The 15248-nt window shown below is 42.6% G+C and overlaps 1 protein-coding gene across 5 annotated transcripts in view; it reads right to left on the bottom strand.

The window, feature by feature from the left end:
- Nucleotides 1–14573, bottom strand: part of stau1 (staufen double-stranded RNA binding protein 1) — a 60384-nt gene extending 45811 nt beyond the window's left edge. For 2 of the 5 annotated variants that reach the window (XM_086005400.1, XM_086005401.1), the window contains exons 1-2: nt 14387–14572; nt 5786–6069 (exon numbers count right to left, since the gene is read on the bottom strand). In XM_086005400.1, the coding sequence (XP_085861526.1) occupies nt 5786–5993 (208 nt within the window). In that variant the 5' untranslated portion in view covers nt 5994–6069; nt 14387–14572. Of the gene's footprint in view, nt 1–5785; nt 6070–14386 lie in introns of all 5 variants that reach the window. The other 3 variants (XM_086005402.1, XM_086005404.1, XM_086005403.1) reach the window with 2 other exon arrangements.
- Nucleotides 14574–15248: the final 675 nt, after the last annotated feature.

The following is a 15248-nucleotide window of genomic DNA, read 5'->3' as shown; positions in this document are numbered from 1 at the left end:
TCTATGTGACCGTGAGGCTCAATGGTATACACTTATGTAGCCAAAGACAAAAAGATTGGACAGCCTTGGTATACCGCATCAGCCATAGCTCAGTTGGTAGCACTCTTGCCGGAGTCTTGAACACAAAAATATAGGCCGATACTCCAATAATTTTTTTTTTTTTTTTTTTTTTTTTTTAAGGTGGTAACAAGGAGGGTAGCGCGTTTGATGTAGTGTATAGGAACTTTAGCAAGGCTTTTGATAAGGTTCCACATGGCAGACTGGTCACGAAGTTAAAAGCCAATGGGATCCAGGGCAAAGTGTCAAGTTGGATTCAAAACTGGCTCGGAGACAGGAAGCAGAGGGTAATGGTTGATGGGTGTTTGAGAGACTGGAAGGCTGTTTCCAGTGGAGTCCCGCAGGGTTCAGTACTAGGTCCCTTACTTTTTGCGGTATATAACGATCTTGACTTGAATATAGGGGGTATGATTAAGAAGTTTGCAGATGATACTAAAATCGGCTGTGTGGTTGATACTGAAGAAGGATGCTGTAGACTGCAGGAAGATATCAATAAATTGGTCAGGTGGGCAGAACAGTGGCAAATGGAATTCAATCCGGAGAAGTGTGAGGTAATGCATTTGGGGAGGGCCAACAAGGAAAGGGAATACACATTAAATGGTAGGACACTGAGTAGCGTAGAGGAACAAAGAGACCTTGGAGTGCATGTTCACAGATACTGTTGTCTGCAGCTGAGAGGGCGAGTCCTGAAGGCTGTGTTGCCTGCCAGGATTAAGGACACCTCCTTGGGGCTAGAGAGGAACTTGAGTGGGAGGGGAAGGATCCAGTTGTCGTGGTCCACGTAGGTACCAATGACATAGGTAGGACTAAGAAAGAGGTCCTGCTGAGGGAGTATGAGCAGCTGGGAGCCAAATTAAAAAGCAGAACCACAAAGGTAATAATCTCTGGATTACTACCAGAGTCACGAGCAAATTGTCATAGGGTCAATAAGATCAGAGAGTTGAATGCGTGGCTCAAGGATTGACGTGGGAGAAATGGGTTTTGATACATGGGGCACTGGCACCAGTACTGCGGAAAGAGGGAGTTGTTCCGTTGGGACGGGCTTCACTTGAACCGTGGTGGGACCAGTGTCCTGGCAAATCGAATAACTAAGGCTGTAGATAGGGCTTTAAACTAAATAATATGGGGGAGGGTTCAGGTGAGGGGAAACTTAGAAAGTTAAAGAGAAAGGACAAGGCAATAGTGCAGGGTAGCGATATGGGGCAATGATAACTAGAGTGTACAAGCATAAGAGTGCACCAGCAAATAGGGTCAGAGTAGGGAAAAATGGTAAAAAGACAAAATTAAAGGCTCCTTATCTGAATGCATGCAACACTCATAACAAGATTGATGAATTGACGGCACAAATAGAAATAAATGGGTATGATCTGATAGCCATTACAAAGACGTGGTTGCAAGGTGACCAAGGCTGGGAACTGAATATTCAGGGGTATTTACATAAGAAGTAGGAGTAGGCCATACGGCCCCTCGGGCCTGCTCCGCCATTCAATAGGATCATGGCTGATCCGAATCTAGACTCACGTCCACTTCCCTGCCCTCTCCCTGTAACCCCTAATTCCCTTATCTGCTAGGAAACTGTCTATCTCCGTTTTAAATTTATTTAATGTTGCAGCTTCCACAGCTCTCTGGGGTAGCAAATTCCATAGATTTACTACCCCGAGTGAAGAAGTTTCTCCTCATCTCAGTTTTGAAAGGGCAGTCCCTTATTCTAAGATTATGCCCCCTAGTTCGAGTCTCACCCATCAGTGGAAACATCCTCACCGCATCCACCCGATCAAGCCCCCTCACAATCTTCTATGTTTCGATAAGATCGCCTCTCATTCTTCTGAACTCCAATGAGTAGAGGCTCAACCCACTCAACCTTTCCTCATACGTCAACCCCCTCATCTCCGGAATCAACCGAGTGAACCTTCTCTGAACCGCCTCGAGAGCAAGTATATCTTTTCTTAAATATGGAAACCAAAACTGCATGCAGTATTCCAGGTGTGGCCTCACCAATACCCTGTATAACTGCAGCAAGACTTCCCTGTTTTTATACTCCATCCCCCTTGCAATAAAAGCCAAGATTCCATTGGCCTTCCTGATCACCTGCTGCACCTGCATACTAACTTTGTGTTTCATGCACCAGGACCCCCAGATCCCTTTGTACTGTAGCACTTTGCAGTTTCTCTCCATTTAGATAATAACTTGCTCTTTGATTTTTTCTGCTAAAGTGCATAACCTCACACTTTCCAATATTATATTCCATCTGCCAAATCTCTGCCCACTCACTTAGCCTGTCTATGTCCTTTTGCAGGTTTTTTATGTCCTCTTCACTCACTGCTTTCCCTCCCATCTTTGCATCGTCGGCAAACTTGGATATGTTGCACTCAGTCCCTTCCTCCAAATCATAAATCATAAAACCATGCTGACTCTGTCCTATTAAATTATGTTTATCCAAATTTGACATTTCGGGAGGATAGGCAGAAAAGAAAAAAAAGAGGTGGGGTAGCTCTGTTAATAAAGGACGAGATTAGTACAGTAGCGAGAAATTATGTTGGCTCAGAAGATCAGGATGTAGAATCAGTTTGGGTGGAGATAAGAAGCAATAAGGGAAAGAAGTCACTGGTGGAAGTCGTTTACAGGCCCCCTAACAGTAGCTACATTGTAGGAGAGTATAAATAAAGAAATAATGGGGGCTTGTAAGAAAGGTACTGCAATAATCGTGGGCGATTTTAATCTTCATATCGATTGGACAAATCAAATTTGCAAAGGTTGCCTTGAGGATGAGTTCATAGTGTATTCAGGACAGTTTCTTAGAATACGTTGTGAAACCAATCAGGGAACAGGCTATTATAGATCTGATAACGTGCAATGACAGGATTAATTAATGATCTCATAGTAAAGGATCATCTAGGGAAGAGTGATCATAACATGATAGAAGCTTGAGGGCAAGAACTTGGTTTTGAAACTAGTGTCTTAAACTTAAATAACGGCAATTACAAAGGCATGAAGACAGACTTGGCTAAAGTGGACTGGGAAAATAGATTAAGATATAATACGGTAGATAAGCAGTGGCAGACTTTTAAGGATATATTTCATAACTCTCAACAAAGATATATTCCAGTGAGAAAGAAAAACTTTACGAGAAGGATGACCCATCCGTGGCTAACTAAGGAAGTTAAGGAAGGTATCAAATTGAAAGAAAAGGCATACGATGTTGCGAAGATCGGGAAATTTTTGGAAACTTGCAAAGGATGACTAAAAAATAAGAGGGAGAAAATAGATTGAGAGAGTAAACTAGCAAGAAATATAAAAACAGACAGTAAGAGCTTCTACAAGTATATAAAAAGGAAGAGAGTAGCTAAAATAAATGTTGGTCCCTTAGAGGACGAGACTGGGGAATTAATAATGGGAAACAAGGAAATAGCAGAGACTTTGCACAAACATTTTGTATCCGTCTTCACAGTAGATGACACAAAAGGCATCCCAATTATAGTGGAAAATCAAGGAGCAAAAGGGAGGGAGGAACTTAAAACAATCGCCATCACTAGAGGAAAAAGTACTAGGCAAACTAATGGGACTAAAGGCTGACCAGTCCCCTGGACCTGATGGCCTGCATCCTAGAGTCTTAAAAGAAGTGGCTACAGAGATAGTGGATGCATTGGTTGGAATCTTCCAAAATTCCATAGATTCTGGAAAGGTCCCAGCGGATTGGAAAACTGCTAATGTAACGCCCCTATTCAAGAAAGGAGGGAGACAGAAAGCAGGAAACTACAGGCCAGTTAGCCCAACAGCTGTCATTGGGGAAAATGCTGGAATCCATTATTAAGGACGTAGTAGGACATTTAGAAAATCATAATAAAACCATGTTGACTCTGCTTGATTGTATGAAAGGGAAATCATGTTTGACAAATTTATTAAGAGTTCTTTGAGGATCTAACGAGCAGGGTGGATAAAGGGGAACCAGTAGATGTAGTGTATTTGGATTTCCAAAAGACATTTGATAAGGTGCCACATAAAAGGTTACTGCACAAGATAAGAGCTCATGGTGTTGGGGGTAATATATTAGCATGTATAGAGGATTGGCTAACTAACAGAAAACAGAGAGTCGGGATAAATGGGTAACTTTCAGGTTGGCAAACTGTAACTAGTGGGGTGTCACAGGGATCAGTGCTGGGACCTCAACTATTTACAATCTATATTAATGACTTGGATGAAGGAAGCTAGTGTATGGTAGCCAAATTTGCTGACTATACAAAGCTAGGCAGGAAAGCAAGTTGTGAAGAGGACAAAGAGTCTGCAAAGGGATATAGATAGGTTAAGCGAGTGGGTAAAAATTTGGCAGATGGAGTATAATGTGGGAAAATGTGAGGTTATCCACTTTGGTAGGAAGAACAGAAAAGCAAAATAGTATTTAAATTGAGACTACAGAACGCTAGAGGGCTTTGGGTGTCCTCATACATGAAACAAAGTTAGCATGCAGGTACAGCAGGTAATATGTTGGCCTTTATTGCAAGGGGGATGGAGTATAAAAGTAGGGAAGTCTTGCTACAATTGTACAGGGCGTTGGTGAGACCACACCTGGAGTACTGCGTACAGTTTTGGTCTCCTTATTTAAGGAGGGATATACTTGCATTGGAGGCAGTTCAAAGAAGATTGACTAGATTGATTCCTGGGATGAAGGGGTTGTCTTATGAGGAAAGGTTGAGCCTATACTCATTGGATTTAGAAGAATGAGAGGTGATCTTATTGAAACATAAGATTCTGAGGGGGCTTGACAGGGTAGATGCTGAGAGGATGTTTCCCCTCGTGGGGGAATCTAGAACTAGGGGGCATAGTTCCAGAATAAGGGGTCGCCCATTTAAGACAGAGATGAGGAGGAATTTCTTCTGAAGGTCGTGAATCTTTGGAATTTTCTACCAGAGAGCGCCGTGGAGGCGGAGTCATTGAATATATTTAAGGCCGAGGTAGATAGATTTCTGAACTACAGGGAAGTCGAGGGTTATGGGGAAAAGTGGAGATGAGGCAAAGATCAGATCAGCCATGATCTTATTGAATGGCGGAGCAGGCTCGAGGGGTCGAATGACCTACTCCTATTTCTTATGTTCTTATGACTTACAGTGAAGAAAATGGACAGAGGATCGTATCCTAGCATTCTATTGGGAAGCAAATATAAGCAACCCAAGGAACTTCAATCACCATCTTCCTTTTAGGGGGAAGTGCCTGCTCCTAGCCAGTAACATTGCCAAAGTCAGCAATGTGGCAAATCAAGTGCATAGAACAATGCCCTGCCATTGTATAGTACAGAACATACTGGCTCACCACCACCTTCTCAAGGGCAACTAGGGATGGGCAATAAATGCTGGCATCGCCAGCTACGCCCACATCTCGTGAATGAAAAATATTTGTGCTGTACCATTAATGCAGTTGTTTTATTATGCAGCTAAAATAGTGGAATACAGGTCAATAAATTGAGAGTGGGACTGCAATGTAAAGATTAAGATGCTAAATTGTTTCTGCTTGTATGACAAGTTTCAGGAATGCTTTATGTGAATGATAACTACTCATCCAAATAACACTTAGTTGGGTTTTGAATAGCTCCCATCTAGATATGTAACGCAAACAAGAGCAAACAATATCTTGTTTACCACCCCTGCCCCAAACAAAACCAAAAATCAGCAGAAAATAATTATTCTCATCAGTAATTCCCACAATAACATTTCCTCTATTGTTCATCCAAACATACCTGCAGCTGCGGTGGTGGAAGTGGCAGACACGGAGGGTAAAGCTGAGCTTTGAACGGGCCTACTTGCACTTTCTGATGGCAGAGGGCCAATACCAGAAGGGATGCTCTGACCAACAGCGCTACCCATAAGAGGCTGCGATAGAGGCTGCGATAGACTGGAGGATGAGTTATGAATCTGAATCTGAGCCATTTCACACTTCCAACTCATTAACTTTAAGATTAGGTTTACAGGAAGATTTCAGAGGTGCTGGTTAAGATCAGAAATATGCAGCAGCAGGATCTATCTGGAAAAAAAATACAAAATCTTACAATTCAGTACAATTGCATTAACCAACCACAAACCCTAATCTCAGTACTTCACTATTTCAGCAATAATTATATTCCAGAAAAGAGCATTTTAAATTAATTAATATATTTATTCTATAGAAACTGAAGTGCAATGTTAAATTGGCCTCCAATATCCATACTGTAATAAAATTATTAGAGTATGACAAATGCAAAAATTAATTAATTCAATAAAGCTTTACAAAATTCACCACCGGGAGCTCAATTTCAATTTGGTACATGATTTATCGATTTTCTCTTATGCCTCCAAAAAAATAAAAATTCTAGAACATCTTTATATCCAAACTAACAAGAGGGGAAGAGTTCAACCAATCGCTGGGCAAGTTTATCCAATAAGTAAATAGGCCACACAGAGAAAGGTAGTCTTTTTAATCCAGTTTGCTGAGTTAGTGGATTTCCATTAGGGTGGTGTGGGATACAATCAATCTTATTGTGCCTGCTCGAACTACATGCACCCATGAAAGCATACCATACCAAGGAGCGGACGCCTTCAGGAAAGGGGAGAAAGATTAGAAAATTGTTCAGGGCACAAAAAAAATAGGAGGGCTTGAAGGGATATTTACTAGTCCTAGCCCCTTTGGGGCTATCCCGGATCAGGCGTATTTCTCAGACGTTCACTTTCAACTAAAGTTTGAGGTAGCCGAATCCTAAAGACGCTTAATTGGGTCTAAAGGTCCGGACTATCTCTCCCTAAAGGAAAGGAATAACCAGAGAATGTTACCATCCTCCAGATAGCACTTTTAATCATTTGAGCTAGACTGCAACAGCCCGGATATTACGAGGGTCCGGAGAACTCCTTCAGAATTCTGTAACTCTTCACCAGAGTGTACAGAGATTGAGTTCGCGAGTTATTGATACAGAAGACGTGAGACAATTCTAAAAATATATAGATTTATTAAAAGAATAGACATGCAATTTACAGTTGGTGAATCAGTCAAACGCAACATTAACAGTTCTAAAAAGAGAAAAAATATTATATTAACAAAGAATCTTAACTTCGCTACAGTATTAGTTCTTAAAGTTTTCTATACAGGATATCTATCAATATAAACTACCTTTGATCCCCGAGGTACAAAGAGTTGGAGACCACAGAGCCGCCTCTGTGGTCGAGAATCGCTTTGCCCGATTAAAGCGAGTCTGATACCCCATTTAAGACTTCAATATTTATACCCTTTTCAGTTATATTTCCTTTAAGGTTTTCTGATGTAAGTTAATTATCCCTATTCATCTTTCTGCCGACGTCTGCAATTCTTACTGCTACATCAGCTGGTAATATTCCAGAATCTTGTCTCATCTCCAGGTGTTCTGGGTTGACCATATAAAACGGTGTGAAGGGCAGGTGTTCCTTATTTTATGTCATCTTTATGAGGGCAGGTGTTCCTTATCTTATGTGCCATCTTTACAAAGTTTAAATTAGAACACCTTAATCCAGTATGGACCATTGTTTTGTTCCAAAAAGGTCAGCTTGTCGGAGCCAGGCACCTTGTTTCAATAAGGTTATTTATTCAGGGTCAACAACTGTCTTATTTCAATAGCCAGAATTCTTTCCTAGCTATTTCATGGTTAGGTTTCTAAATTTCCAAACCCAGTTTGTCCTGTTTAAACAAGGCCAGAATTCTTTCATAAGATGGTGTATTTTTCTGAATAGGCTATATGGCTTATTCCTTCACAGGCTGAGGACACAGTAGATTAACACATCATCTGTTGCTTCTCGGACCTGGATTAAACCCAGTCTAGATTGCAAGTATGAAAATCGGGTTCAGGCTTTCAAATTAATTTGAACAGATTTATCCAAATTTTCTTGCCATTTCACATCAATAGTCTACTCGATCAGGATTGGCATTAGAGTCAACCTCCATCCTGTCCTCACCAGCATATGTACTTTCCAGGAGCACTGGGCAACTTACAAATTAGATAATGGGTTGAAGCGGAGATGTTCTTGGTATGCTCAGCACAGTAATATGTGGCAAAACAAAGGTTGGAAAAAGTATAGGCCACTTAAGAGCAAGCCATCATTTTGTTAACCATGGTAATTCTGACGTGTCTAATCTTGCCCCCTCTCCATATCCCTTGCTTCCCAATTAAGTATCTATCTCCCTTCAAACACGTCAATTAATTCACCTTCAGCAAATATAACCTAGGTGTCAACATAACCTAATCCTTTCATCCTAGGCATCATCCTGGTAACTCATTGTTGGACTTTCTTCAAGGCCAGTATATCAGAATAGGGATAGGCCATTCACCCAATCAAGTCTGTTGGATTAGATCATAAAATGATACAGCACAGAGGCCATTTGGTCCATCGTACCTGTGCCAGCTCTTTGGTAGAGCTATTCAATTAATTCCACTCCCCTGCACTTCCCCATATCCTTCTAAGTTTTTCCCCCTTCAAGTATTTATCCAATTCCCTTTTGAATGTTACTATTGAATCTGCTTCCACTATCCTTTCAGGTAGTGCATTGCAAATCACAACAAATCACTGTAAAAAAAATGTTTCCTCACGTTGCCTCTGGCTCTTCTGCCAGTCACCTTCAAACGGTGTCCTCGGATTACCGACCCTCCTGCCACTGGAAACAGTTTCTCCTTATTTACTCCATCAAAACCATTCATGATTTTGAACACTTATCAAATCTCCTCGTAACCTTCTCTGGTCTAAGGAGAACAACCCCAGCTTCTCCAGTCTCTCCTCATAACTGAAGTCCCTCATCCCTTGTACCATTCTAGTAAATCTCTTCTGCACCCTCTCCAAGGACTTGACATCCTTCCTAAAAAGTGTGATGCCCAGAATTGATGATCAGCCATGATCTCATTGAATGGTGGAGCAGGCTCGAGGGGCCGAATGGCCTACTCCTGCTCCTATCTTCTATGTATCTATGAACACAATACTCCAGCTATGTTTCTATGAACACAATACTCCAGCTGAGGCCTAACCAGTGTTTTATGAAAGTTTAGCATAACTTCCTTGCCAGCCTTCTCAATTTGTCCTGCCACCTAAGATTTGCGTACATACATCCCAGGTCTCTGTTCCTGCATCCCCTTTAAAATTGTACCTTTTAGTTCATATTGCCTCTCCTCATTCTTCCTACGAAAATGTATCACTTCACACTTCTCTGTGTTAAGTTTCATCTGCCATGTGTCTGCCCATTTTACTAGTCTATGTCCTCCTGAACTCTGTTACTATCGCTGTGTAAAAAAAATGTTCACTACATTTAGTAAATAAAACGACAGAGTTTCCAGTGGCAGAAAGGTTGGTAACCAAAGGAGATAGATTTATGGCGTTGGCTAATTCCTTTAGCCTTTTTGATCAATTTTTGTACCCGTGCACTAGCATTTAAATGGCTTGTGTACATGGACATCTAAATACCTCTTGCTCCTCGTCTCTCGCCGTGAAGAAAATATTCTGATTTGTCTTTCTCAGATCCACAGTGAATGACCTCACAATTCTTCACCTTGATCTCCATCTGCCATAGTTTTGCCCACTCACAGTCTGTCTATGTCCCTTTGCAACTTCCTGCTCCCGTCCACTTACTTACTGTAGGAAGCCTAACTTCCTTAAACTAAACAATACATCAAATGAGATATCGCTTGCATTCTGCATTGCTGTAATAGTACTTTCCAGGGCCAGTAAATCCTTCCTTAAAAGGAATGCAGCGTAAAGTCACCACAATGTTGCCAGGGCTCCAAGGGTTGAATTATGAGGAGAGATTAGATAAACTAGGTTTATATTCCTTGGAATACAGAAGATTAAGGGGCGATTTGATGGGGTAGATAGAGAGAAACTTTTTCCACAAGTGACGAGTCTTGGACAAGGGGGCAGAACCATCAAAATCAGAGCCAGGGCCATTCAGGAGAGAAGTGAGGAAACACTTCTTCACGCAAAGGGTGGTAGAAGTGTGGAACTCTCAAAAAGCAGTCGATGCTAGCTCAATTAATCATTTTAAATCTGAGAGAGATTTTTCCTAGCCAAGGGTATGAAGGGATATGGAGCCAAGGGGGGTAAATGGAGTTAGGATACAGATCAGCTCTGATCTCACTGAATGGCAGAACAGACTCGAGGAGCTGAATAGCCTACTCCTGTTCCGAAACTAAACAAGACATCGAATGAGGTGTAACGAGCATCTTGTGTAACTGCAATAGTACATTCTTGCTTTTGTAAGCTTGCGATAAAGCCCAACAATCCATTCACCTTTTTGATCACTATATGCACACTACAAACTAGCTTTTAATGGTTTATGCATCTTGATCTTTAGGTTTCTTTGTCCATTTACACCCCCTTGATTTTCGATTTAGATTTTCTACCCATCCGCTATTCTTTTGCCCAACTTTACTACTTCACACTTCCGTTATGTGAAGCTGCTTTTGCCATTGTTTCCCCACTCACTTTATCTATGTTCTTCCACCATTTCTGCTCAACAATTCGCTTTACCGCTCAGTTAATGACAAATAGCTGGATATATTGCCTTCTATTACAATCATTTATACTTAAGAGTGAAAAGCTCTCACTTTTGGTCCAAACACCAAACCCTTTCAGCTATGAAGTTAAAGCAAGGACCTATTATCTCCTCAAAGCGTTGAATCTCCCATGACCCTATTCAGAGGAGCAGGGAGCTCTTGCTATGTCCTGGCCAACATTCCTCTCAACCAGAACTACCAAAACCAAATTTGATCATTTGATATGCATGGAAGTTTCCTGTAAATAAAATTATCCGATACGATTCAGCTTACTGATTATAAAACACTTTGGGATGACCGGAGGATGTGACAATTGCATGTTCTCTCTTTCCAAGAGATAATCTAACATGGAAGGAGTGGGGGGGGGGGGGGGGGCGGTGAGGAGAACAATACTTCTGAAATTGGTGAGATTATGGTTCATTGCTATGGCAGAGTTGGAGTAGCATCATTTTGATGACCCTTGTTACACCTGATCTAGCATGCAACACTCACTGAATTATTTGAAAGAGGCACTGGGTGGCCTATGCTGTATATAATTGACACTAGACAGAAGAAACTGGGATCAGCAAACAATTTACTGTGCCTAAATATTTTTGCAGCCATTATTTAAAAAAAGTCAAAAATCACAGTCATGCTAGAGATCTTTGTAAGAACCATCTGCTTTCTTGTACTAATGGTTAAATATCAATTTTGCAACCACCACAAAGATGGAATGGTCTTGTGGAAAATGGAGGTCAGCAGGACCACATTTTCCCCGTGACTGAATAAGCCAAATTCAGCTTTTACTGCATGGAAATCCAGGAGTTTTCTCATTGTTTTGGGGATCACATCCAGCCAATTTCTAATAGGGCAATCTGTGACTTATAGGGCCAAATTCTATTAGTACACGAGATTACAGGACTCGCCAATTCCCTAGCCAGTGTTTTGGGGATTGTATTCAGAGATGCCATCCATTTTTCAGTACATGAAAACCTAAAATCAGCAGCCTAGACAGCGATTAACTTCAAACCTACAGCACATGAACATGCCATTCTGGCCAAATGGTATATGCCAGCATTTATGTCCCACACGAGCCTCCTCCCACCCCTCTTTATCTAACCCTATCAGCACGTCCTTCTATTCTTTTCTCCCTCATGTGCTTACCTAGACACCCCTTAAAAATGCATCTCTTCTACTCGCCTCAATTTATGGGGGTCTCCTCATAACTATAGTTTCCCATCCCTAGCATCCTCCTGGTGAATCTACACTGTACTCCCTTTATGGTTTAATGTCCTTTCTATAATGGGGTGCCAAAAACTGCACATAGTACTCTAACTGCGGCCTAACCAGTGTTTTGCATAAATTGATCACTATTTCTTGACTCTTATAAAACCCTAACTGTTGCTTTTTTAAATGGGTTTAATCGCCCTCCACTCACACTCAGGGAATTATGTATTTTAACCCCTAGATCTCTGTTCATCCACACCCTTCAGCGTCTTTCCAGTCATTGTACACTCTCATTCCTTGCTTTTCCTCGCAAAATGTATGAACTCACACTCCTTCACGTTAAACTGCACCTGCCCCAACTGCTCACCTGTCCATGTCTCAAAGTCTTTCATGGTTCTCCTAACCTAGTTTTGTGTTGGCAGCCAATGGTAAGATTATCTTCCTTATTCCCAAGTTGAAGACAGCAATAAATAAAATAAGTAAATACATAGAGAACAAAAGTGGAGCCAGCACTGCCCCCTGGGGGACACCACTGCAACCCTTGCCCAATCTGAGCAACACCCAAAATTTACCCCAACTCTGTTTCCCCTTCATCAATCAACTTCTACCCGAGCCAATCGAGAAGTGTACCAGGATCCCGCGCTAAGAGAGGAACAGTACTGGGATGCCGCTCCACTAAAAAAAATTGATCCTGATCTTTTGAAACCCTCACCTATGCTGTGGTCATTTTAAGATTTGACCATTCAAATACTCTCCCACCCTCGAAAAACTTTAGCTCATCCAAAACTCTTGCTGTTCATATCCTATCCTATATCAAATCGCATTCACTTATCACACTATCCTTACTGACCTAAATAGACTCCTAGTTACTCAAAAACCCCCAGATTTAAACTTCTCATCCCAGTGTTCAAATCCCTTTGTGGCTTTGCCCATCCCTATCCCTGTAACCTCTTCCAGCCCTACAATGCCGTCCCCCCTCCCAACCCAGAACTCTCCATTCCTCAGACTCTGGCCTCTTGTGCCTTGTCCCACCATTGACAACCATGCCTTTAACCATCTAAGCCTTCGCTCTGGTATTCTCTCCCTAAAACTTTCCTGCCTCTCCACCTCCTTTAAGGCTCTCCTTAAAACCGACCTCTTCGACCAGGTTAAGTGAGCCTTTTAGTCAGCCCATCCCAATATCTCCTCCTTTGCTTTGGCATACATTTTTGTCCTATGCAACTTTGTGAAGCACCTTCAGAAGTTCAGAATACATCAAGACTTCTAATAGTTTTCCATCTCCTATTTGCCCCACTCACCTCGGCCAGTCCATTGACAAATGTCTGCATCTGAGCTTCTGCTGATCTGCAATAGGTATGCACCAGCAACTCAGGGTATCTTGTTCTCTGATTAGATATTTTTCAATTTCCATTAGAGTGCCCCAACCCCCTAAATTGTTTTAATGAAATATAATACATTTGTGAAATACCAAGAAACTGGATGCCATAAAATGTAACCAGTAACAATGCCTGCACAAAAACTACAGTTAAATTAACATTGCAAGCAGAAAATCACAGGCTGGTGAGCACAGAAGCAGAAAATCTCCCCCATCAAGTTTAAATCCATTTTACCGACAATTTGCATACATCCCAACCTGCTGATAACAGAATGAGTGGTTAGGTTAAGGATTGATCCACCAATGAAGAAACAGTACCAAAGTCAGCTCTTTCTAATCCAACAAGCACATCATTTAAATAAAAAATATCAGCAAAGAAGAAAATCAAGGATAAATAGTTGCTTGGGCTATGGGAGTCATATCCGAGGGTCAGGATTGCATATGGCCCTAGGGTACCAGGTTGGATATCCAATGGTCCAAAGAAGTTAAAAACAAGCAAATATATTCTAAACTAGTCACGAATTGCTATCTTTGCATACGTGAAAATATCCCAAAGAGCAAGTCCTTGGTGCAAAGACTTTTGCTAATGACATTTGGTACGTGTGTACATAACTATTATTACATTGGAATTCATCATTTCTCAATCTCCCTAACCAACAGCAAGTTACAGGGTATTTTCAACTGTATTAACATTGATACAATGACTGCACTGTGCTATTTTCATTTGGGTAGGTGACATTCCCTTCCGGAGGTTAAGGCGGAGGATCCTCAGCAGTGTCAACATTTGTAGAGGATTTGAAAAGTTTGAAAATCTGTGTTTTACGGACTTGAGCAAAGTGGAGGCACTACGGCCAGATCAGGTTTCCCTTGGCCCCCAAAGATCAGATTATAGGTGGCTTGCAGACTCGCAACTTTGGACAGATTGATGAAGGGCTGCGCTAAGAGAGCACCATCTGGTAGCTGCCCTCAGGATAGCCCGGATTGGGTTTATTTTTATTACATGGCTTGAACCGACCTCCCCCCCTGCAGATGAAGTTAGGGTGATGCGGCCTAGTCAGGCTCCAGCCGCTTAAAACTAAACTACCGAGCGCGGCGACCTAGGCCGCTCTCCCAGACCCAGCACGGTTTCGCCGCAAATGCCGCCTCGGGTCTCTGGGCGAAAGTTGAGATACCGGGCCCCCGGGCCACTGCCCGCAGCCACGGCCTTTCCGACTCCAATTTACCTCCTTTCTTCAAAAAAGCGAACTTGAAGCCGAATTTCTGAAGAAACGAATCAATCCATTCGCTCCCGAAGCAGGAAAATGAGCCGCTTCCCCGCTGCCGACACACGGCAAACACTAAAGAGAATCGGACGAACCGGCGGCGGAACCGACCTTAACCGCTTCACCTTCCCAGAGCGCCACGCGCCACCGGACCTGACGTCGCCGCGTCACCCCAGAAACTGCGGCCGCGCCGCCAGTGGCTCTTTAAAAAAACGGGCGGCTAATGCGCATGTGCACTCCTGGAGCTCAGCCAGATCCACACAAACTTTCTTCTTTCTTAGGCAGTCCTTCGGAACCGAGGATGACTTGCTGCCACATTAAAAATGAGTTCGCAGGTGACTGATGAGTCCAATGCGGGACCTACAGTCTCTGTCACAGATAGGGCAGACTGGTTAAAGGGGTGGGCGGGGTGCTTAGGTTGACGTGCGCTCCTTGCGTTTGATTCCTTCAAAGAGACTCGAGGTGCTCGGCCCCTTCCCAGATGCTTCTCCTCCACTTTGTGCGGTCTTGGGCCAGGGATTCCCAGGTGTCGGTGGGGATGTTGCACTTTTTCCAAGGAGGCTTTGAGGGTGTCCTTGAAGCGTTTCCTCTGTCCACCTGGGGCTCTCTTGCCGTGTCGGAGCTCCGAGTAGAGCGCTTGTTTTGGGAGTCTCATGTCGGGCATGCAGATGATGTGACCCGTCCATCGGAGCTGGTCGAGCATGGTCAAAGCTTCGATGCTGGCCTGAGCGAGAACACGGACGTCGGTGTGCCTATTCTGCCAATGGATTTGCAGGATCTTGTGGAGGCAGCATTGGTGGTACTTCTCCAATGCTTTGAGGTG

This window comes from Somniosus microcephalus, chromosome 13 (assembly GCF_052327205.1).
Source record: "Somniosus microcephalus isolate GS21.2 chromosome 13, FLI_Smic_1.0, whole genome shotgun sequence".
Lineage (NCBI taxonomy): Eukaryota > Metazoa > Chordata > Chondrichthyes > Squaliformes > Somniosidae > Somniosus > Somniosus microcephalus.
Note: the sequence above shows the minus strand (reverse complement) of the source record. Positions and strands in the feature narration are given on the sequence as shown.